Raw genomic sequence first — 23,610 nt, 5'->3', positions numbered from 1 at the left:
TGAAATCATACATCCATACAAAGATTTGCACATGAACGTTCATGACAACTTTTTAAAAAGCCAGAAACTACTCTAAATACATCAACAGGTGAATAAGAGCCATCTGATTTTCTAAGTAATATAAATAATTAGAAGTAAGTTTCCCCTCTGTTCAGTTGAACAAGAATTTGAAAAATTACTAGATACACATAGCTGTGATTGGGAAGCATGGGTAAGAATACATCAGCCGGTCAAAAAATTTCCATAGAGCCCCTGTTTGTGATTACAGTTGGAGATACAATAGAAGTGTTGCCACAGCCAGGAAATCTTTGCGTGTCTCCTAGATTAGGGTATAGAAAGTGAGTAACAGAAAAGTAAGCATGACAGTCTATATTCAGAACAATGATTAGAATAAAAATCAACCTATTATCACTGCAAAGTTGTGACACACCCACCAAAACAGAATGACTTAAATAAATTGTTGTTAGAACATTAGCAGAAGCTGGAGTTGAACTTGCATAAACAATATGTAGTAATGTTATCTAATTCCCTAGGCATGCTCTTATCCTAAAATAATAGTTTTTCAAACAATTGTAAAACATAATTATATGTGTATGTAAAACTTGCAGATACCTAGATTCTTCCCAATAATAGAGAAAGTACTATATGTTGTCAAAGAAATTCCTTTTGAAATAATTAGAGCTCATTTATAAGATATATTTTAAATTACCTGTGGATTCTTAAATTCATTAAGCAGAATAAACTTTCTAAAAAATAATGCCAATAGATAACTCTCTTTAGAGAGTTAGTGGTTTTTCCTAATCCTTGGACACTGAATCCATCTATATTCCATAAAATTCCATATTAACTTATCTGCAGATTTCTAATTTGGGAATGTATTTCCAGGCTGATATCCTATACAAGAATTTGAGAGGAGACAAAAGAAATTTTACTATTATCTCTATAAAATAATTTTTCCTTTCCCTACATACTCAAATAAATTCAGTTTGAGAATAATTTCTGTTTAAAGCAACATTGTTTTCCTTTTGACCTACTCCTTGAAGTTTTAGCTCTAGCAAAATCTTTATTTGTAATTGATGAGTATCAACATTAAAAAATAGCAAAATTAAAAGGTGTCAGGAAATGTAATTGTGGATATTCTCATACATTTCATAGTCACAAAGAGAACTGACAGAACTCTGTCAATTTATTTATTGTAAAACCTCTACAGATCTATGAAAATTAGTCCTGCATGAATTAATTGAATGTGTTTTCCTTCTTTATCAAGTCTCTTTGTACTCATTTATTGCTTGACTTCTGTGCTCTGTCTTCTCTTCTCTTTAGGGACAGAATGTGCTCCCCTCATGCTTTTTAATTATTCAAATTCATGATGTGAGGCAGAAATCCAGGTGGCCTCGATTACTAAAGATTTGTATTGCCTGCCCTAGAGAAGCAGCTCAATACCTGAGCTGTCCAATGCTGATGTTTAATGTGGCAAGGGCCAGAGATGAATGCACTTTCCTGGGTTTTCCTAAACCGCTTTAATCTCCTTGGTGTGGAAAGTTCGGATAAAGGTTGAGGCGTTTTTGAGGAGAAACACAAAATACAATGCAGAAGAAGGCAGGCACGACCATCAGTAGGACCCCCTTTGATTTCCACATATTTTGGGTCCCTCTGAACTAGAATTCATGGCCACTCTACTGTAAGGAACTGAGATCCAGGAGGGGGCTGGGTTTGGAGTGGATGTGTGAGTAAGGGGTACACAAGTGTAGATGTGGGGGAAAATGTGGAGGCTCAGAGCAGTGAATTAGCAATGTGACCTTCTTTGTCCCAGGGCAAGGCAGATCACTCCTGAATACCATGCTTGATCAAGAGCCCACACCATGGATGAATGGCTAAATGAACAAATGTTTATCTCAAGGTCCTTGCCTGATGAACACCTCTGTGTGGTTGCTTTAAGGCACCAAACCTGTTACAACCCATAGGCTTCTCTGATTTGCTTTCACCCTTCTCCATCAGCCTATTTTAACACTAGAATTGTATCTTTTCTTTTGATAACTGACTTCATTTAACCCATCTCATATATTCAATTCAGATTTAATTAACTCAGGCAAATCAGATTTAGTTAGCTGCTGTTAATAAAATTAAAGTTTATCTCTTTAGGAAGATGTGTCTTTTCTTAGTGACTGTGGCTCTTTAAAGACAATGTTGTATAACCATGCTAATTTCCTTCAGTTAGCTCCTGCTCTCATGGTAATGAAGTCATCAGCTATCATGAAAAAATACAAGGTCTTGAATGCAGTCACATGATGGTTGAACAATTCTGCAAATTTACTTGTTATTTTACTGAGATAAAATAGCTTATTGATCATGTACTGTGTTGTGAAGATGGAGAGATGCTTATTGGATCATATCTTTTACCTTATTTTGCTTCAGTAGCACATACTGAAGTTTATTGTTTTTTTTTTTTTTAAGATTTTATTTATTCATTTGAGACACAGAGATACAGAGAGAGAGAGAGAGCATGAGCAGGGAGAGAGGCAGAGGGAGAGGGAGAAGCAGGCTCCCCGCTGAGCAGGGAGCCCCATGCGGGGCTCCATCCCAGGACCCTGGGATCATGACCCGAGCTGAAGGCAGACGCTTAACCATCTGAGCCACCCAGGTGCCCCAGTTTATTGGTTTTAATGGTAGCGGAAATCCTAATTTATAGCAATCAATAGGGCCTCAGTTTACTAACATCAATATCACCTATTCCGGTCTCAATACAGCCTGAACTAACATTGGTGTAACCTTTATCAATGCTAGAGCTAAGGATGGAGTTCAACATAGCCTCATATTTCAATCATGTGATTTATAGCTGTTAAGGTTGACATAATTCAATTGATGGCATAACTGAATCCTTGCACTAAAACTTGTCCTAAAGTAGAGTCTTACTGTGTTTAACTCCCTCTCAAGCTTTCTCATTGCCCCACCATCCCCCAGCCCTGATGTCTGTCTTCCCTACATAGCTAACATTTACTAAGCCTCACTTTTTCATTTACTTCTATTTTAAATCAATCATTAAAGCAACCTATAAAACACAGTCCAGTCTCATTACTTGCAAGATAAATATTAATAAGTTGGAAATGGTTTAAACATATCATATATTGATTGTAACTTCCATAAACATATGAGAACAGGAATAAAAGAAATCATACGTACCTAATTTTAAAAAAAATATTTATTCAGCAGTGACTACCAACAAAATGTAATGCATATATATGGGAGGTAGTCACCTTCACTTCAAAAGAATTACAAAACATACATGAACAATATGACATAGTATTAAAAATAAATAAGTTCCAAAAGGCATACAAGTAATATAGGATAAGTGCCAGAGCAGCATAAAATTGCTCCTGTTTAGACACTTGGTGAAAATATAACAAGTAGCCTGCAGGATGTAAAGGATGTGACTGGTTCAGGGTGTGAGGGTAATTCACAATCATTTGGTTAAAAAAAAAATCTATATTTCTATAGAATTCTATATTTCTATCAAATCTGTGTTCATTTTATAGAAATGTGAATGGCATGATAAATAAAATTCTTTTCACTATCATCTAAAAATTAAAATTGACATTTTTTTAATTTCCTCAAAAATATTTGTGTTGTGAATGCAATTGAGATCACATAAAAATAGGATGCTTGCACACAAGGAATTGCCTAAGAAAGGAATTCAAATAAGGAAATAATGAAAAAATCAAGAAATCTAAAATTGCCAATCAGAGCTTCTAATTAGCATGATAGGACCAGGTTAACAACCTTGAAGGCATAGAATGTGAATAAAAACAACTTCTAAAATGTCTGTTTAACCTATACATTCTGACTGAGGGGATTCATTGGCCTCAGGCTGTGTACCCCCCTCCACATACACACAAACAAAAAAAGAGTAGTAAGTATTAGGTATAAAAGATAAATAATATGTGGTCTCAGGATATTCAGAGGGGAGCAATGTTTTATGCTCATGAGGGGAAAGAGACAAATACAAATCACTAACACCAGCCCCCCACCGCCCCACCTCCCCCACTCCCCCCCACACCCAGGGAGAACCAATCACGGTTGGTAGAAAGACAGGAAGTCCTGTGTCCTGGGAGCGCAGCCGAGAGAGTGTTAGGAGGCTTAAGGGACCAGACACATCCAGGTCAGACAGAACTGTAAATGGATGTCAATGCATGTGGGGAGGGGCCTTCAAGGCTGAAGAAAGCAAGAGTCAGGACACAGTCCCAGAGATAGTGCCAGCTCAGAAGACAGTGGAGTGTCTGTTTTGAATAAAGGGATGTAATCTAAGCCAAGACTGGAAACAAGAAAGAAAAATCTCATCCAACGCGAGCCAGACACGATGCTGGTCTGTATTTCTCAACAGCAGTTCAACAGAGAATCTCATTGGACTGCATAACAAATAAGAGGGTAAAACATCTTCACAAACACTAAGGCCCACTCCCTACCCTGAGACTCCAGTCCCTTGAATCAATATCATCCGTTAGCAAGCACTTTTCTTAATGGAAAATTCTGCCCCGGGAAAGGACAACAAATTTGACACAACCGAATAAAACTCAAAACTGAAGGAGACAACCACAACAAGCTTGTATTTCCCCTAGCCTCAGTGGTCGTGCTGCTGAGAACAGGGTCTGTCCTGTTACTTGAACTGATTCTTCATTGCAGAACATAACACAATACAGCATATCACTGCTCCTACTACATCCTCTCCTCCAAAAAGTAAATAAACACCCCCAAAATATAAACTTACTCCAAATAAAAGTCAACATCAGTTTAAATATCCTACTGTAATATTACTGCTCTACCCTAGGATATTGTAATCCTCTTCTGGCCTATTTAACATCCTAATTCTGAGTGCTCTGGAAGTATTACAAACATTGTTACACTGGATTCTTCTTGTGGTAGTACAAAGTCTTGAAACACAACACATTTACCCATTTTTCTACACTACCACTGATGGGCAACTGTCGTAAAAGGCCTACAACCAAAATCCTCATCCTTTGATTCTCAGATCAGATCATACAAAATTTTTTCCCTCAGATCCATACAACTGAATCTGAAACTGGAAACACAAAAAGATTAAAAGTCATAAAAAAATAAAACAGAAAACACAAAAAGGAATCTGTAAATGGCATCACACTAACAGTCTAAACTTTGCTAAAGACAAAAAAAATTTTACTTGATTTACCAAAGATACAAGAATTTTCTAAAGTACTCAAAAAATAATGTCTATAAAAATAGGGGGAATTTTTAGGTAGGAGCATCAGATGAAAATCATCTCCCTGTCTGGCAAAGAGTTCTTTAAAAATGTCACGTCTAGGGGCGCCTGGGTGGCTCAGTTGGTTAAGCGACTGCCTTCGGCTCAGGTCATGATCCTGGAGACCCTGGATCGAGTCCCGCATCGGGCTCCCTGCTTGGCAGGGGGTCTGCTTCTCCCTCTGACCCTCCCCCCTCTCATGTGCTCTCTCTTTCTCATTCTCTCTCTCTCAAAAAAAAAAAAAAAAAAGTCACGTCTACATGAACTGATGTTGTCAAAACTGTTTAGGCTGACTCACACATCAGATCACTTTCAGGCCAGTTTTCATTCAGGTTTGTTTCATAGAGGAAGGGATATTAGTGAACACCCGGTCGAGGTAGACCAAGAGGCCCTGAAAGATTTCAGCTGGATGTCCTCCAGTACCTGCTGCAAATACCTCAGTTTTGTCCAGTGCCTCTGGACCACAGCACCTTTACATTGTAATTCACTCCTTAGTTCTGAGACATCCTGTTTGATAATTGGCTCTGGTTTCTGAACAGATGACTGCAATATTTTGCATAGGAAAAAACATTGCAATATCCAGAAATTTCTGGATAGATTCATCAACACCAGTTCAAATTTCTTCCTAATCCATGCCATCGGTACAGTTCTGACTCAGCAGGGAAGCAAAGCAAGCCTCAAAAGATGACTCCACCTCTTCCATCAAGGTACTGTTAGAAGTTCTTGGAGCACCTGGCACAAACTGAAGCAGTGAAACCTGTCTGGGGAGCCCAGGTGGGGAGTCAAGGTGAGGGTCCAGGTGAGGGTCCAGGTGGAGAGTCCAGGTGGGGGTCCAGGTGGAGAATCCAGGTGGGGGTCCAGGTGGCTGCTTGGAGAACATACCACCCAGAGGAGCTGCCTTTTCTGGAATGATGGTACTTTCTATTTTAATTTTCAGATTCATGATGGCTATGTTTACTAAAGGAACTCATGATGGCTATGTTTACTAAAGGAATTCTAATTCCCTGTCTTACTACTGGTCTCCAGGGCTAGATGAGGAACAAAGGATTAGCACCTATTGCTTGTATCTCCAATCTGTAAGAAAATTAGTGATGTCTTGCACACTTTTTAGAACATATATACTCTTAAAGGATATTTCTATTAAGCCAGCTTATCGGAATCAAATAGCCTTGTCCTTTGCCATGAATCTGTGTAATAACTCTCCTCAATTCCTCTAGTTAATGCTGGAAGCACAAAGGCAGACATTCTCATCATTCCTTTCCTTTCCCTCGAACTCTGTAGATTACAACTCTCTCCTCCTCTCCAACCCAAACCTCTTCTCTGTCAGCATTATCTTCAACAATATATGAAACCACATGGAATATTACAGTGCAAAAAATTTTGAAGACATTGGAAATGCATTAATTAAATGTACTTATTTAATGATAAAACATTATAAAAATTATATGACATTTCATTATGGAGATTGCTACCAGATATAACACAACAGGGATTAAACATCAGCTTTAAAATGATGAAAAGATTCATTTTATAAAAACTGAGTGACTGGTTGCCCTCCTCACCTCTTTCTTTTTTTAATTTCCTGTTGAAAGTTGTGAGCTCTGTAAAATAAAAAGTCAAACATGAAAATGAGACTCTTACATACTGCAAGAACAATGATGCAGGTAGGTAGGAGTTATGCTCCTTTTGATCAACCAATTCATTACTTTATCTTGTAATATCCTCTTAAAGTAAAAATTTTTAAATCTTGCAATAGACATGAATTTGAGCCTTCTAGCTTCTAGGCAATCTTTGGTTAAAATTTTAATTGCAAGGGTCACTTTGAAACACCATTTTGAAGGAAATGTTTTTTAGAACACAATTTTCTTGTTATATTTGGTGACTATATACAGTTTGATGCCTTTGGGGAAAGTGCAACCCAACCTAACCTCAGCAAGATATCAGTCCTCTCCTAAGATTTGTTTGAGATGGAGATGTTTTATCTTATTTTATAATGATTCTTATTTACCTAATTTTAATAAAATTATAGTTCCCAATTCCTTACATCATATATATACACACACATTATATACATTATATAATACACACACACACACACACACCTATAATGGAATATTACTCAACCATCAAAAAAGATGAGATCTTGCCATTTACAACAACATGGATGGACCTATAGGGTATTATGGTAAGTGAAATAAGATATAGATATAGATAGATATCTAGATATATGTGGAATCTAAAAACCAAGACAAATAAGTGAATAACAAACACATGAAAAGCAGAAATAGACCCATAAATACAGAGAAAAATATGATGGTTGCCAGAGGGGAGGGTTGAGGATGGGCAAAGTGGATGAAGGGGCATGGGAGATACAGGTTTCCAGTTATGAAATGAATATTCATGGGAATAAAATGTTCAGCAACAAGAATATAGTCAATGGGATTGTAATTGTATGGAGACAGAGGGTACTACACTTCTGGTGAGCATAACATAATGTATACAGTTGTCAAATCACTATGTTGTATACCTGAAACTAATGTAATATTGTGCATCAACTATATTTCAATAAAAGAAACAAATTTAAAAAAATAAAATACAGACTGCTATAGAAGCTTCTTTGTCTAAAATCTAGTCTACAGCTTCCATAAGATCACTGGTAAAGCACAAATACAAAACAAAATTTTTTCAATTAAGAAAAAATAAAACTGTGATCATCACTTATTTAGAAAATGAGTTTTACTAAGATTTTAAGCCGTACTTAGCTCCACAAATTCATTGCTTTGTTTTAGACTTGAATTTCTCCCTGGTAGAATAAACCTACCCAGAGTTGTTTTTCTTTTTTAAAAAAAGTCAGCCTCACTGATATTAACATTCTGATATTTTTTTAATGACTTAAAATAGCTTTAAGCCTTCTATTTATGTTATATGTTAGCTAGATATAAAGGTTTCTGTAAAAAATGGGGTTTTTTTTGTTTATTTTGATAAGTGGGATCTTAATTTCTTTTGCATTCCATCATCTTTTTCCATTCTAGAAACTTAAAAAAAAATATTTTCTTGGTGTGAATGTTGCTAAAATTCAGTATGTTATTTCTAGGATGTGTGTTTGTTTCAAATCTTGGCTATTCTGCATATCATGTTATAACTTCTTTAAACCCGAGATCTTATGTCTTTATTCTATCATAGGATATTCTTTTTTCAAATGTTTTATCACCTTCATACATTTTCTCTCCCTTTATGACTTCTCCGAGATGGATATTGTCACTATTGTTAGTTTCCACACCCCTTGGCTTTGTCCTCACTCTCTTCTTCTTCGCCTTTTCTAGTACACTATGTCAACGTTCCTTCACAAATTATCTGATCACTAATTCATTCTTTAGTTACTTGTGTGTCTATTTTATTATACAGCCTATCCCTTTGAGTTATGTGTTTCAATTTTTTTCCATATTTAATATATTCCAGTGGTTATGCTTCCTAACTGCTTCATCTTCCTTCATATTTCCATTATTTTAATTTCCCTCAGGTTATTTTCCCATTTATTTTAATCTTGTGTTGAATTAATTTGGCTCCTTAGATATATTGTGCTGTTACCTTTCTTTCATAAGGGGGAAGCTCCTCAAATATACTGATTGTTTTCCCCCTTATAATTGTTTTTATTGCCTTGGTTGCTAATGTCTGTAGGGTGAGCCAAACCTCAGGCACTAACTTCACGTGTGTGTGTGTGTGCACGCATGCATGCGTGTGTGTGTGTGTGTGTGTGTGTTACAAATGGACAAAAATATCGGTTAAGAGACCATGGATGTCATCCATCCTCTAGGAAATATTATAGTTCATCAACTTCAATAAATTCTCCTTTCCCAGACTATTTGTTGAAAGACCTCAGAGCCTGCCAGACTTAAACATAATTGTCCTTGGCTCCACACTTCAGCCTAGACCGGTGTTGGCTTTACATTACTCTACAATTGACACACTTAAAAAAAGAGAGAGAGATTTAGAACCAATCTTTAAGGCACTGTTTTCATGCTTTTTGTGCACATTTCTTTCTTTCTTTCTTGCCTTTTCTTTTTATTTTCCTGTTCCTTTTTTGCTTGACACTTTATTTTGCTTAGTTGTGAAACCAAAATTTCAGGACTATCCAGCGCTTATCTTACTAGATAAAGTTCACAAGATGTACCCCTCCCAACTGTACTCCATCCTGATTGTACTCACTGGTTTGATCTCAACAAGACACAAGGGAAAGAGAAACAGTGCAACAAAAATCCTCTTCAGCAGCCCAGTCTCTCCCTCTGCACTTTGGACTTCCACTGAAAGCCATTTCTTTCTGCGCCACCCCTCCCCAAGAAATGCAAGAACTCAACAATCTTGAGCCCTCATAAGACTCCCCTGCACCTGGTGATTACTAGCCCCAACATCCCACTCCTCCCTTGTCTCATGACTGCTTCCCTGCATGCCTAGGCATAGGGGAGAGTGCAGGCTGCTTTACCACTTCAAGATATTTGTCATCCCTTTGTACTCCTTTCCCACGTTTTGAGGCATCTGCCCTTGCTTTTCTGGTAGAAAAACAAAATAAAAGCTATGTGCAGAATTAGCTGTGGCTGCTCTCCCTTGCTGAGGCAGCCCTGCACGGCTGCTCAGATTGGTGTCTGAGAATTTTATTTCAGTGCACCACGATAGGGGATGTCAGTTTGCAAAAAATTTCCAGAAATATATCCTGCACCGGTGAAGTGGTTTTGTCAGAGGAAATCATGTTTCACTGTAGAGGGAAGTTTAGAAAATAAATTTGGGGCTGGGAGAAAAGAAGCTCTGTGTGAGATTGAAGGAGTGAAAATGCCGGGAGGCCTCCCCTGAGGTCTCTTCCACACACTGGCTAGACTTTTTCTTGTTTCTAAAAATACAGACTCCTTGCTATGTACTGTTAACATCTTCCACAAATAAAACATGGAAAATTCAAGTATTTCAGTGTGTAAGCTAATGAAGCCTGGTAACCTTGGAATGGTATCAACCATTCACTAAATTTCATCTAAGTTATATTACTTTTTGTCACTAAAAATAAAAAAAAAAAAAGCCAAAACAAAACTATAAAATACTATCAAAGCCAGAACCATACAGATTTAGAAGTTAAATGATGACAAAATTAAATATGTCCAAGTATTAAATACAATGAACTCTGCATGTTCTGATTCAACATTTCTATTTATTCATAGTAGCTATCTTTAGCAAAGCATGACTTTCCTTAAAAGCGAATCAGCCTAAGAAAATGATGTTTCAGCCTTCACCCGGCACTGTTTCCTTCTTTCAGCCACTCCAGAAATAGGACTCAAGCCTTCTGCTCCATACCTTTCCAGTGCAATTTTTCTTTTAGTTCCAGTTGAAAACGGATAAGGCCTTGGGGCACCTGGGTGGCTCAGTTGGTTAAGCGTCTGCCTTCGACTCAGGTCATGATGCCAGGGTCCTGGGATCGAGCCCCGCATGGGGCTCCCTGCTCAGCGGGAAGCCTGCTTCTCCCTCTCCCACTCCCCCTGCTTGTATTCCCTCTCTCACTGTGTCTCTCTCTCTCTGTCAAATAAATAAATAAAATCTTTAAAAAAATAAAAGTAAATAAAAAACTTGAAAAAAAGCAAAGAAAATGGATAAGGCCTTAGTAAACATATCAAATCCACTTCCAGCTTCTGACACTTACATTTAAAGAGCGCCAACTGTGTATCTTTCTCATGAAGCTACAAAAACAATATATTCAACTGTGCAAATTTCCATGTTTGCACCTGGGATTTAAGTGTAACTCTAGAAAATTACATAACTGCACACACAGTACTACCATAAATTATAAAACGTATTATAAGCAATCTTAATTTAAGAAAATTAAAAAAAAAATTGTACTCTTTTTGTAGTCCTGTTCTTCACCATGTAATATAAATGTAAATATAAGTATTTAATGACTTCAGGAGAAATTACTGATAAACAAAATAGACAACATTAAGAAGTTATTTTATTTTTTAATCATGTAATTTTTCAAATAAACAGTAAAATTGAAGAATTTCACAGAAAATGCCCATATACACAGCACCTAGATTTTATCATTAACATTTTTCTACATAGGTTTTACCATGTGTCCATCCACATAGCCATCCTTCTATCCATGCATTACTCCAAGTTATACTTGATGCATTTCAAAGTATTTTGCAGGTTTTTGAGGATTTTTACAAATACATCTGTGTAACCCAAACTATTATTAACATATAGAAATACCATCCCAGAAATTTTCCCCATGTCCCTTCTATTTCCCCTACTTCTACTTCAGAAGCAACTACTCATGTAATTTTTATTCACTATAGATTAACTTGTTTGTATATTTCTTCATATGGATGGAATCACACAATACACACTCATTTATGGAAGAATTCTTTTAACACCATGATGCTTTTTAAGTATTGTATGTAGCAGAGTTTGTAAATTTTATTTCTAAGTAGCATTCCAATTTATGACGATTCCTGGCATATTTCAAGTTTTTACATTCCTGTACAAGCCTTTTCATCATCATATATTTTCAGTTATCTTGGATAAATATATTAGATTAGAATTGATGGGTCACAGGGTAGATGTAGGTTTAGTTTCATAAGAAACTGCCAGATCTTTTTTTCAAAATGGTTGTAATCCACTAACACTGTGAGAATCAGTTTCTCCACAATTTCGCTAATGTTTGATGTTAATGTAATAGTAATAGTTTCTCATTGTGGTTTTATTTTTCACTCTCTTGATGGTTACTGAAATTAAGCACTTTTTCATGTGCTGACCAAATATATATATTATACACACAGACACATACACACACACACACACACAACACAATCTTATTTGGGAAATGTCTGTTCACATTTTTACCTCTTTTAAAGTTGGAATGTTGTCTTTTTTTTTTAATTTTAAGTTCATTTTATGTATTTTGGATAATACTGTCATTAGATGCATGTTTTATGAATATGCTTCTCCCAATATATGCTTCCCTATTCATTTTCTTGATGATGAGTTTGATTTAAAATGTTTTTATTTTTTCCTATTTTTTAAAATATTTATTATGTTATGTTAATCACCATACATTACATCATTAGTTTTTGATGTAGTGTTCCATGATTCATTGTTTGCGTATAACACCCAGTGCTCCATTCAATATGTAACCTCTTTAATATTCATCACCAGACTAACCCATTCCCCCACCCCCCTCCACTCTAGAATCCTCAGTTTGTTTCTCAGAGTCCATAGTCTCTCATGCTTCATCTCCCTCTCCGATTTCCCCCCTTCATTTTTCCCTTCCTACTATCATCTTTTTTTTTTTAACTATAATGTATTATTTGTTTCAGAGGTACAGGTCTGTGATTTAACAGTCTTACACAATTCACAGCGCTCACCATAGCACATACCCTCCCCAATGTCTATCACCCAGCCACCCCATCCCTCCCATCCCCCACCACTCCAGCAACCCTCAGTTTGTTTCCTGGAAATAAGAATTCCTCATATCAGTGAGATCATATAATACATGTCTTTCTCTGATTGACTTATTTCGCTCAGAATAATACCCTCCAGTTCCATCCACGTCGTTGCAAATGGCAAGATTTCATTCCTTTTGATGGCTGTATAATATTCCATTTTATGTATATACCACATCTTCGTTATCCATTCATCTGTCAATGGATATCTTGGCTCTGTCCATAGTTTGGCTATTGTGGACATTGCTGCGATAAACATTAGGATGCATGTACCCCTTTGCATCATTACATTTGTATCTTTGGGAAATACCCAGTAGTGCAATTGCTGGGTTGTAGGGTAGCTCTATTTTCAACTTTTTGAGGAACCTCCATACTGTTTTCAAGAGTGGCTGCACCAACTTGCATTCCCACTAACACTGTAGGAAGGTTCCCCTTTCCCCACATCCTTGCCAACATCTGTCATTTCCTGACTTGTTAATTTTAGCCATTCTGACTGGTGTGAGGGGATATCTCTTTGAGGTTTTGATTTGGATTTCCCTGCTGCTGAGCAATGTTGAGCACTTTTTCATGAGTCTGTTGGCCATTTGGATGTCTTCTTTGGAAGAATGGCTGTTCATGTCTTTTGCCCATTTCTTGATTCGATCATTTGTTCTTTGGGTGTTGAGTTTGATGAGTTCTTTATAGATTTTGGATACTAGCCCTTTATCTGATATGTCATTTGCAAATATCTTCTCCCATTCTGTCCGTTGTCTTTTGGTTTTGTGGACTGTTTCTTTTGCTGTGCAAAAGCTTTTTATCTTGATGAAGTCCCAAGAGTTCATTTTTGCCCTTGCTTCCCTTGCCTTTGGTGATGTTTCTAGGAAGAAGTTGCTGTGGCTGAGGTCGAAGAGGTTGCTGCCTGTGTTCTCCTCTATGATTTTGATGGACTCCTGTCTCACATTGAGGTCTTTCAACCATTTGGAGTCTATTTTTGTGTGTGGTGTAAGGAAATGGTCCAGTTTCATTCTTCTGCATGTGGCTGTCCAATTTTCCCAACACCATTTGTTGAAGAGACTGTCTTTTTTCCATTGGCCATTCTTTCCTGCTTTGTCAAGGTGAGTTGACCATAGAGTTGAGGGTCCATTTCTGGGCTCTCTATTCTGTTCCATTGATCTATGTGTCTGTTTTTGTGCCAGTACCATACTGTCTTGATGATGACAGCTTTGTCATAGAGCTGGAAGTCTGGAATTGTGATGCCACCAACTTTGCTTTTCAACATTCCTCTGCCTATTCGGGGTCTTTTCTGGTTCCATACAAATTTTAGGATTATTTGTTCCATTTCTTTGAAAAAAAATGGATGGTATTTTGATGGGGATTGCATTGAATGTGTAGATTGCTCTAGGGAGCATTGACATCTTCACAATATTTGTTCTTCCAATCCATGAGCATGGAACGTTTTTCCATTTCTTTGTGTCTTCCTCAATTTCTTTCATGAGTATTTTATAGTTTCCTGAGTCCAGATTCTTTGCCTCTTTGGTTAGATTTATTCCTAGGATCTTATGGTTTTGGGTGCAATTGTCAATGGGATTGACTCCTTAATTTCTCTTTCTTCTGTCTTGCTGTTTGTGTATAGGAATGCCACTGATTTCTGTGCATTGATTTTATATCCTGCCACTTTACTGAATTCCTGTATGAGTTCTAGCAGTTTTGGGGTGGAGTCTTTGGGGTTTTCCACATAAAGTATCATATCATCTGCAGACAGTGAGAGTTTGACTTCTTCTTTGCTGATTTCGATGCCTTTGATTTCTTTTTGTTGTCTGATTGCTGTGGCTAGGACTTCTAATACTATGTTGAATAGCAGTGGTAATAGTGGACATCCCTGCAGTGTCCCTGACCTTAGGGGGAAAGCTCTCAGTTTTTCCCCATTGAGAATGATATTCGCTGTGGGTTTTTCATAGATGGCTTTTATGATATTGATGTATGTACCCTCTATCCCTATACTTGAAGAGTTAATCAAGAAAGGATGCTGTACTTTGTCAAATGCTTTTTCTGCATCTCTTGAGAGGATCATATGGTTCTTGTTCTTTCTTTTATTAATGTATTGTATCACATAGATTGATTGAACCAGCCTTGTAGCCGAGGAATAAATCCCACTTGGTCGTGGTGAATAATCGTTTTAATGTACTGTTGGATCCTATTGGCTAGTATTTTGGTGAGAATTTTTGCAACCATGTTCATCAAGGATATTGGTCTGTAATTCTCCTTTTTGATGGGGTCTTTGTCTGATTTGGGGATCAAGGTAATGGTGGCCTCATAAAATGAGTTTGGAAGTTTTCCTTCCATTTCTATTTTTTGGAACAGTTTCAGAAGAATAGGTATTAATTCTCCTTGAAATGTTTGGTAGAATTCCCCTGGGAAGCCATCTGGCCCTGGGCTTTTGTTTGTTGGGAGATTTTTGATTAATGCTTCAATTTCCTTAATGGTTATGGGTCTGTTCCGGTTTTCTATTTCTTCCTGGTTCAGTTTTGGTAGTTGATACATCTCTAGGAATGCATCCATTTTTTCCAGATTATCTAATTTGCTGGCATATAGTTGCTCATAATATGTTCTTATAATTGTTTGTATTTCTTTATTGTTGGTTGTGATCTCTCCTCTTTCATTCATGATTTTGTTGATTTGGGTCATTTCTCTTTTCTTTTTGATAAGTCTGGCCAGGGGTTTATCAATCTTATTAAAACTTTGAAAGAACCTCTCCTAGGTTTGTTGATCTGCTCTACTGTTCTTTTGGTTTCTATTTCATTGATTTCTGCTCGGATCTTTATTATTTATCTTCTCCTGCTGGGTTTAGGCTTTATTTGCTGTTCTTTCTCCAGCTCCTTTAGGTGTAGGGTTACGTTTTGTATTTGAGACCTTTCTTGTTTCTTGAGAAAGGCTTGTATTGCTATATACTTTCCTCTTAGGACTGCCTTTGCTGAATCCCAAAGATTTTGAACAGTTATGTTTTCATTTTCATTTGTTTCCATGGATTTTTTAAAATTCTTCTTTAATTTACTGGTTGACCCATTCATTCTTTAGTGGGATGCTCTTTAGCCTCCATGTAGTTGAGTTCTTTCTGACTTTCCTCTTGTGATTCAGTTCTAGTTTCAAAGCATTGTGGTCCAAAAATATGCAGGGGATGGTCCCAATCTTTTGGTACCAGTTGAGACCTGATTTGTGACCTAGGATGTGATCTATTCTGGAGAATGTTCCATGGGCACTAGAGAAGAATGTGTATTCTGTTGCTTTGGGATGGAATGTTCTGAATATATCTGTGAAGTCCATTTGGTCCAGTGTGTCATTTAAAGTCTTTATTTCCTTGTTGATCTTTTGCTTAGATGATCTGTCCATTTCATTGAGGGCGATGTTAAAGTCTCCTACTATTATTGTATTGTTTTTTATGTGTTTCTTTAATTTTGTTATTAATTGGCTTATATAATTGGCTGCTCCCATGTTAGGGGCATAGATATTTACAATTGTTAGATCTTCTTGTTGGATAGACCCTTTAAGTAGGATATGGTGTCCTTCTTCATCTCTTATTCTCATCTTTGGTTTAAAATCTAATTTGTCTGATATAAGGATTGCCACCCCATTTTTCTTTTGGTGTCCATTAGCATGCTAAATGGTTTTCCACCCCCTCACTTTCAATCTGGAGGTGTCTTTGGGTCTAAAATGAGTCTCTTGCAGACAGCATATTGATGGGTCTTGTTTTTTTATCCAATCTGGTAACCTGTGTCTTTTGATTGGGGCATTTAGCCCATTTATATTCAGGGTAACTACTGAAAGATATGAATTTAGTACCATTGTATTGCCTGTAAGGTGACTGTTACTGTATATTGTCTCTATTCCTTTCTGGTCTATCTTACTTATAGGCTCTCTCTTTGCTTAGAGGAACTTTTCAAAATTCTTGTAGTGCTGGTTTCGTGTTTGCAAATTCCTTTAGTTTTTGTTTGTCCTGGAAGCTTTTTATCTCTCCTTCTATTTTCAATGACAGCCTAGCTGGATATAGTATTCTTGGCTGCATATTTTTCCCATTTAGTGCTCTGAATATATCCTGCCAGTCCTTTCTGGCCTGCCAGGTCTCTGTGGATAGGTCTGTTGCCAATCTAATGTTTCTACCATTGTAGGTTACAGACCTCTTGTCCCGAGCTGCTTTCAGGATTTTCTCTTTGTCTCTGAGACTTGTAAGTTTTACTATTAGATGTCAGGGTGTTGACCTCTTTTTACTGATTTTGAGGGGGGTTCTCTGTCCAGAGAGTTGCTGCTATTCTTTTCTTCAATCTCCTGTGGGTTCATAGGTGTTCAGAATGGTTTGATCCCTGGGACCAGAATGGTTTGATTCCTGGGACCAGACGAAATTTAGGTCTCCTACTCCTCCACCATCTTGCTCCTCCTCCTATTTTTTCCTAATTTTTATGGCAAAATACAGATAGTGTCAAATTTGCCATCTTAACCATTTTTAACTGTACAGTTCAAGTGATATTAAAATACATCCATCATGTTGTACTACCACCACCATCCATCTCCAGACTTCTTTTCATCTTGTAAAACTGAAACTCTGTACCCAGTAAACAATAACTACCCATCCATCTCTTCTTTCAGTCTTTGGCCATCACCATTCTACTTTCTGTATGATTCTGACAACACCAGGTACCTCAGGGGAGTGGAACTATACAGTATTTGTCTTTCTGTGACTCACCTTTTTCACTTAGCAGAATGTCCTCAAGTTTCTTTCATGTTGTAGCATGTGTCAGAATTCCCTTCCTTTTTATTTCATTATATGTACATACCACATTTTATTTATTCATTTACCTATCAATGGACACTTAGGTTGCTTCCATATTTTAACTATTGTGAATAATGCTACTATGAAAATAGATGTACAAATATCTCTTTGAGATCTTATTTTCAATTATCTTGGATATATACCCAGAAGAAGAATTGCTGGATCACATAGAAATTGTATGTTTAATTTTTAGAAGAATCACCATACTGTTTTCTGCAGGGGGTGTGTCATTTTGTATTCCCACCAACAGTGTGCAAAATTTCCATTTTCTCTACACTGTTGCCAACATTTCTCCCTCCTTGCCTCTCCCCCTTCTTTCCTTCCTTCCTTCCTTCCCTCCTTCCCTCCTTCCTTCCTTCCTTCCTTCCTTCCTTCCTTCCTTCCTTCCTTCCTTCCTTTTTCCTTTTTTCCTTTCTTCCTTTGATAGTTGCTCTCCTAATGGGCTAAAGTGGCACTTCATTGTAGTTTTAATGTATATTTCCCTAATGATTAGTGATGTTGAGCATCTCTTTAGGTGCTTATTGACAAAGTGGGTATTCAAGTCTTTGACAATTTTTATAAGGTTGTTTTTTTGTTGTTGAGTTTTAGGAGTTCTATGTATATTCTGGATATTTACCTCTTATCAGATACTTGATTTGCAAATACTGTCTATTTTGTGGGTTACATTTTTACTGTGTTACTGTGTGGTAGTGTTTTTTGATGAACAAACTTCTTTAATTTTCGTGAAGTCTAGTTTATTTTTCTTCCTTTTTTGTCTATGACTTTGGTGTCAGATCCAAGAAATTATTGCCAATTTAGTATCATGATACTTTTGCCCCTGTGTTTTCTTCTAAGAGTTTTATAGCTTTAAATTTTGCATTTAGGCCTTTGACCCATTTTGAGGTATTTTTTTTTTTGTATACAGTGTTAGATAAGGGTCTAACTTGATTCTCTTGCATGTGGATATTCAATTTTCTCAGCATATTTATTGAAAAGATTGTCTTTTCCACATTTAATGGTCTTGATACTCTCGTCAAAAATTATTTGATCATACATGTAAGGGTCTATTTCTGGGATCTCTATCCTAATCCGTTGGCCTATATGTCTGTCTTTATGCCAGTATCACAGTGTTTATATAACTATAGCTTTGTGGTAAGTTTGAAAGGAAGTGCAATTCCTACAGCTTCATTCTTTTCAAAAATTGTTTTGGCTATCTGGGGTCCCTTGCAATTCCATATGAATTTGAGGACAAGTTTTTCCATTTCTGCAAAAACATCCTTGGCATTTTTATAGGGATTGTTTTGAATCTGTAGATAACTTTGGGTAGCACTGACATTTTAATATTAGAATTTCTAAACTAAGAACACATAATGTGTTTCCATTTACATTTATTTAAGTCTTTTTAAATTTCTTTCAGCAATGTTTTGTATTTTTTTTTTTTTGTACAAGTCTTTTACTTCTTTGGTTAAGTTAATTCTCAAGTGTTTTATCTTATTGATGCTATTATAAATGCAATTATTTTGCAATTTCCTTTTCTGATTGTTTATCAGTGTATAAAAATGCAACAGATTTTTGAGTGTTGACTTTATATCCTGCTACTTTGCTGAATTCATTTTTTTGTTCTAATGGTTTTTTTTGGTGCAATATTTAGGGTTTTCTGCATCAGAATTATATCCTCTGTAAACAGAGAGAATGATACTTTTTCCTTTCCAATTTAGATAACTTTTATTTCTTTTTATTGTCTAATTTCTCTAGCTAGAACTTCCAGTAAAATACTTAATAAAATGTTATATCAGATATTAGAGAAAAAGCATTCAGTCTTTCATTATTGAGTATGATGTTTGCTGTGACTTTTTATTTTTTAATTTTATTTATTTATTTGACAGAGAGAGAGAGATAGCGAGAGCAGGAACACAAGCAGGGGGAGTGGGAGAGGGAGAAGCAGGCTTCCCGATAAGCAGGCAGCCAGATGTGGGACTCGATCCCAGCACCCTGGGATCATGACCTGAGCCCAAGGCAGACGCTTAACGACTGAGCCACACTGTGAATTTTTCACATTTCACTTTTATTATGTTCAGGTGGTTTTCTTTCTATTCCTAGTTTGTTGAATGTTTTTATCATGAAAGGGAGATGAATTTTGTCAAATGCTTTTTTCTGCATCAACTGAGATAATCATGTGTTTTCTTTTCCCTCTTTCTGTTAATGTGGTGTATTACATTGATTGATTTTCATATATTGAACCATCCTTGTGTTCCAGGAATAAATCCCATTTGGTCATGGTGTGTATAATTCTTTTAATATGCTGCTGAATTCTGTTTGCGAGTATTTGGTTGAGGATTTTTGCTTCAATGTTCATAAGAAATATTGATCTGCAGTTTTCTTTTCTTAAATTGCCTTTGTCTGGTTTTGGTATCAGAGTAATCCTGACATCATAGAATGAATTAGAAAGTGCTCCCTTCTCTTCATTTTTTTTTTTAAGTTAGAGAAGAATTGGTATTAGTTGTCTTGTAAATGTTTGGTAGAATTCACCAGTGAAGCCATCAGGTCCAGGGCTTTTCTTTATCAGGAAATTTTTGATTACTGATTCTAACACCTTACTAGTTATAAATCTATTTTTTTTTTTATTTCTTCATGATTCTGTCTTGGTAGGGTTTGTGTTTCTAGGAATTTGTTCATTTCACCTAGTATATCTGATTTTTTGCTATGAAATTATTTATAGTACTCTCTTATAATCATTGTTCTTTCTATAAAATAAATAGTAATGTCCTCACTCATTTCTTATCTTAGTAATTTGAGTCTTTTTTTTTTCTTAGTCCATTTAGATAGAGGTTTGTCAATTTTGATCTTTTCAAAGAACAAAATTTTTGGGTTTTTTAATTTTGTCTATTGTTTTTCTATTTTCAATTTCATTTACCACTGTCCTAATCTTTATTATTTCCTTTCTTCTGCAACCTTTGAATTTAGTTTGTTTTTCTTTTTTCTAGTCCCTTAAGTTAGGTTGTTAATTTGAAGTCTTATTTAACTTAAGCATTAGAGCAAGAAATTTCCTCTTTAACATTACATTTGTTTGTGTCCCATAAATTTAATTGTATTATTTGTTTGTATTTTCTTTCTTCTGTAAGCATTTTCTAATTTCTCAGTGGTCTGAGAATAAAATAAAGTCATAAAAACAGGTCATTCCCGCTTACCCTAGAATATATCTAAAGCCAAAGGCTGACACCAAGCTATGTTGTTAACAGAAATATTTTTTTTTAAAGATTTTATTTATTTTTTAGAGAGCGAGCGAGAGAGAAACAGCATGAGAGGGGAGAGGGTCAGAGGGTCAGAGGGAGAAGCAGGCTCCCCGCTGAGCTGGGAGCCCGATGTGGGACTCGATCCCAGGACCCTGGGATCATGACCTGAGCCGAAGGCAGACGCTTAACCATTTGAGCCACCCAGGCGCCCAGAAATATTTATAAAGATAAAAACAGAAGCATACTACGATGCCTCGAATAAACAAGGAGTCATAGAACCATTTTTACAAATCACCTCTTTATTTGATACTACAGTTTTTATATCTCAATATAATTAAGATTTGACCTGGCTGAGGGTTTTTGTTTTATTTTGCTTCATTTTGTTTTAAGAATAAGAGAAAGTGCCAAAAGAGAGGTGGAAAAAGAGAATCTGCAGGAGCCTTTGCCCTCAACATTCTTTCTTTTTTTTTAAGATTTTATTTATTTGACAGAGAGAGACCGCGAGAGCAGGAACACAAGCAGGGGGAGGGGGAGAGGGAGAAGCAGGCTTCCCGCCGAGCAGGGAGCCCGATGCGGGGCTCGATCCCAGGACCCTGGGATCACGACCAGAGCCAAAGGCAGACGCTTAACGACTGAGCCACCCAGGCGCCCCTGGCCTCAACATTCTTATTCCAGGGTTTCTTCACTTGCCCAGCTCTCACTCCAAGCCAGGTGCCACTACCCCGGGTTCACGCTCAGCACTGGCAGTTTGAATGTGCACGGGCAACACATTCCAAATCCAGATTGACAAGACCATTAGCCAATCACAGAGCCAGATTTCCTTTTCCCCCGTGCAATCATGTCTGCCCTATGGAAGACAGTGATGAGAAGAAGGGGGCGGGCCAAGGGGAAAGGCGTTGGAAAGTACCACCTATCCAACGTGCGAGCAACAGTAAAGTGATTCTTCAGCATTGGGATTTAGCTGTCAGCTTCTGTCTTTGTATTGTCAAGATGTCTCTTTCTAAGAAGTTAACTTTGGACAAGCTGGATGTTAAAGGGAAGCGAGTCATCATGAGAGTAGACTTTAATGTTCCCATGAAGAAGAGCCAGATTACAAATAACCAGAGAATCAAAGCTTCCATCCCAAGCATCAAGTACTGTCTAGATAATGGAGCCAGGTCAGTAGTTCTTATGAGTCATCTGGGTCGACCTGATGGTGTTCCCATGCCAGATAAATACTCATTAGAGCCTGTTGCTGCTGAGCTCAAATCCTTACTGGGCAAGGATGTTCTGTTTCTAAAGGACTGTGTGGGCCCAGAAGTGGAGAAAGCCTGTGCCAACCCGGCTGCTGGTTCAGTTATCCTACTGGAGAACCTACGCTTTCATGTGGAGGAAGAAGGAAAAGGCCAGGATCCTTCTGGAAATAAGCTTAAAGCTCAGCCAGATAAAATAGAAGCCTTCCGAGCATCACTCTCCAAACTAGGGGATGTCTATGTCAATGATGCTTTTGGCACTGCTCACCGGGCCCACAGTTCTATGGTGGGAGTGAATCTGCCCCAGAAAGCATCTGGGTTCCTGATGAAAAAAGAGCTGGACTACTTTGCCAAAGCCTTGGAAAACCCAGAGAGACCCTTTCTGGCTATACTTGGTGGAGCCAAAGTGGCAGACAAAATCCAACTTATCCAAAATATGCTGGACAAAGTCAATGAGATGATAATTGGTGGTGGAATGGCTTTTACCTTCCTTAAGGTACTCAACAACATGGAGATTGGTGCATCCCTCTTTGATGAAGAAGGGGCCAAGATTGTCAAAGATATCATGGCTAAAGCCAGTAAGAATGGTGTGAACATTACCTTTCCTGTCGACTTTGTCACTGCTGACAAGTTTGAGGAGAATGCTAAGGTTGGCCAAGCCACTGTAGCATCAGGCATACCTGCTGGCTGGATGGCTTTGGACTGTGGTCCTGAGACCAACAAGAGGAATGCTCAAGTTGTGGCCCAAGCCAAGCTAATTGTGTGGAATGGACCTGTAGGGGTATTTGAATGGGATGCCTTTGCTAAGGGAACAAAAGCCCTCATGGATGAAATTGTGAAAGCCACTTCCAGGGGCTGTATCACCATTATAGGAGGTGGAGACACGGCTACTTGCTGTGCCAAATGGAACACTGAAGATAAAGTCAGCCATGTGAGCACTGGAGGAGGTGCCAGTCTGGAACTCCTGGAAGGTAAAGTCCTTCCTGGGGTGGAAGCCCTCAGCAGCCTGTAGTTGACTTTTCCTTTCCACTATTTCCTGTCCATAGGCTTTAATTCAACTTAGTGCTCTACACTGCACCTTGACTTTTGTTATATTTTACCCCTATACCAAGGCCTAGGCAATGACTAAAGGATCAGTTATCAGGAACTCTTATCATCAATACAACAATGTAACTCATTTTAGTTCTGTCATGCATTTGCCTGCTCTCTTCAAGATCTCAGTTAAACTTGTTGTGATTCATAGGAAGGATATACTCTTACATTGCATATTAAAGTGAGTTGAAGAAGCTTAATCTCTCTCTTTTTTATTTTACTCCAGCTTTGCTATTGTTCTACTACTTGAAACATGGAAAACAAGACAAAACCCAAGTTGTTGGGGAAGGGTGGGGTAGAAGCTAACAAACATTTAAACAATAGAAGTGCTCAAATAAATCAAGAAAAATAATAATTTCGTTTAAGAATTCATGGGTAACAAAGCTCTGCTAAAAGGAAATTTCTTGCTAAATAAGGAAGAAGATAAATGAGAGGTATTTATCAAACTCAAGAAGTTAAAAAAAAGGAAAGAAATTAAACCCAAGAAAGGAATTATGTCTGTGTGTGAATATGCAAGAGTATATACATA

General features: G+C 37.2%; 1 protein-coding gene across 1 annotated transcript; it reads left to right on the top strand.

Moving 5' to 3' along the window:
* Positions 1–21,305: 21,305 nt before the first annotated feature.
* Positions 21,306–23,048, top strand: PGK2 (phosphoglycerate kinase 2). The gene has a single exon (XM_034990553.1). It carries the CDS (start codon positions 21,607–21,609, stop codon positions 22,999–23,001), a length of 1,395 nt encoding a protein of 464 aa, XP_034846444.1. The 5' UTR covers positions 21,306–21,606; the 3' UTR covers positions 23,002–23,048.
* Positions 23,049–23,610: the final 562 nt, after the last annotated feature.

Source organism: Mirounga leonina, unplaced genomic scaffold (assembly GCF_011800145.1).
Source record: "Mirounga leonina isolate KUSES-001 unplaced genomic scaffold, KU_Mleo_1.0 Mir_53, whole genome shotgun sequence".
NCBI lineage: Eukaryota > Metazoa > Chordata > Mammalia > Carnivora > Phocidae > Mirounga > Mirounga leonina.
The sequence above is the reverse complement of the archived record's forward strand: the minus strand, read 5'-3'. Positions and strand labels throughout refer to the sequence as shown.